This window comes from Trametes versicolor (assembly GCF_000271585.1).
Source record: "Trametes versicolor FP-101664 SS1 unplaced genomic scaffold TRAVEscaffold_2, whole genome shotgun sequence".
NCBI lineage: Eukaryota > Fungi > Basidiomycota > Agaricomycetes > Polyporales > Polyporaceae > Trametes > Trametes versicolor.
The window spans coordinates 3,541,277-3,542,449 of NW_007360322.1; the positions used below are offsets into that span (position 1 = coordinate 3,541,277).

General features: G+C 59.5%; 1 protein-coding gene across 1 annotated transcript in view; it reads left to right on the forward strand.

Annotated features, from left to right (window-relative positions):
- TRAVEDRAFT_113464 (DNA glycosylase) overlaps positions 1 to 1,173 on the forward strand; it is a gene marked incomplete at both ends in the record, with an annotated part of 2,828 nt that overhangs the window by 1,260 nt on the left and 395 nt on the right. Inside the window, 3 exons of the mRNA XM_008036436.1 lie at positions 86 to 202; positions 319 to 384; positions 430 to 895. Of these exons, the coding sequence (XP_008034627.1) occupies positions 86 to 202; positions 319 to 384; positions 430 to 895 (649 nt within the window). The remainder of the gene's footprint in view (positions 1 to 85; positions 203 to 318; positions 385 to 429; positions 896 to 1,173) is intronic.

A 1,173-nucleotide genomic window follows, 5' to 3' on the forward strand; every position in this document is an offset into this window, starting at 1 on the left:
GGACTTAGTGGCCGGAAAGCGGAGTATGGTCAGTAGATTTGCTCAGAACAAAGTGGCGAGGACCGACCATGAACACATCTGGCAGTCCTGGATCTTGCTGGGCGGTTTGCGGACGGCCGCCTATCGACAAGGAAGTTGCTTCTGGCCGATGACGAGGAGTTGTACAAGATGTTGATAGAAGTGCGGGGCATCGGAAGAGTGAGTGTCGTACTATCTACGAAGTGATCACCGGTCTCTTACGAAGTGTCCCTTCATATCGTAGTGGACCGGTAAGTCTGAACCGACACTCATCGGGGATGTCGCTCACCCGTGTCACAGTCGACATGTTCGCGATGTTCTCGCTGCGGCGGCCGGATATCCTTCCTGTCGGCAAGTCTTCTCGCTGTATGATGAAGTTTCGCATTTTGACGCTCGTCTATATCGATTCAGGGGACCTGGGCGTGCAAAAGGGCATGCTGCGCTGGTTCGTTTCCCTGCACTCGCCGTCAACACACCCGGTATCTCTCCGGAAAGACAAGCTGTCAAAGGAGGATGAGACTCAAGCCGCAGTCGCGGGGAACATGATGGCCCCCCCACCCATGGGCGCCGAAGGCGAGGGTGCGGCGACGATGCCGAGGGCCGCTACGCCCGACGCGTCTTCCATACTACCGGCGCCCGATGCCTCCGTCGAGCCTGCCACGGCCCCAAAGGGGAAGGGCAAGAAGAAGGCGGACGACGTAGCACCGGCGGGTGGCTCGGAAAACCCGCTCCCTGCGCCGTTCACCCCGTCGATCGCTCAGACACTAAACATGAAGACGACGACGACCGAAGACGGCGGGAAGTATACGCCCCCGCCCTTGCCGGAGGGCCTGACTGTCGCAGTGATGAAGAACAGACTGAGCGGGAAGAAGGTTAAGTGAGTGTAAATTTGGTATGGCGTATACGCCGCCGGCTCTGACCGTGTGTCGCAGGGGTGCACTGCTGACCCCGAAGGAGATGGAAGACCTCGCGGAATGCTGGCAGCCATATCGCAGCCTCGGTAAGCCACTGTCGTCATTGCCCCGCGCGTCGCAGAAACGCTGACCTTTCCTGAAGGCGTATATTACATGTGGGCCCTGGCGGAGGAGCCGAAGTAATGCTGGTCTCGGACGCTCGGCGCGGCGCTCAGCGACTCGAACTGTCGTCGACGCTGGC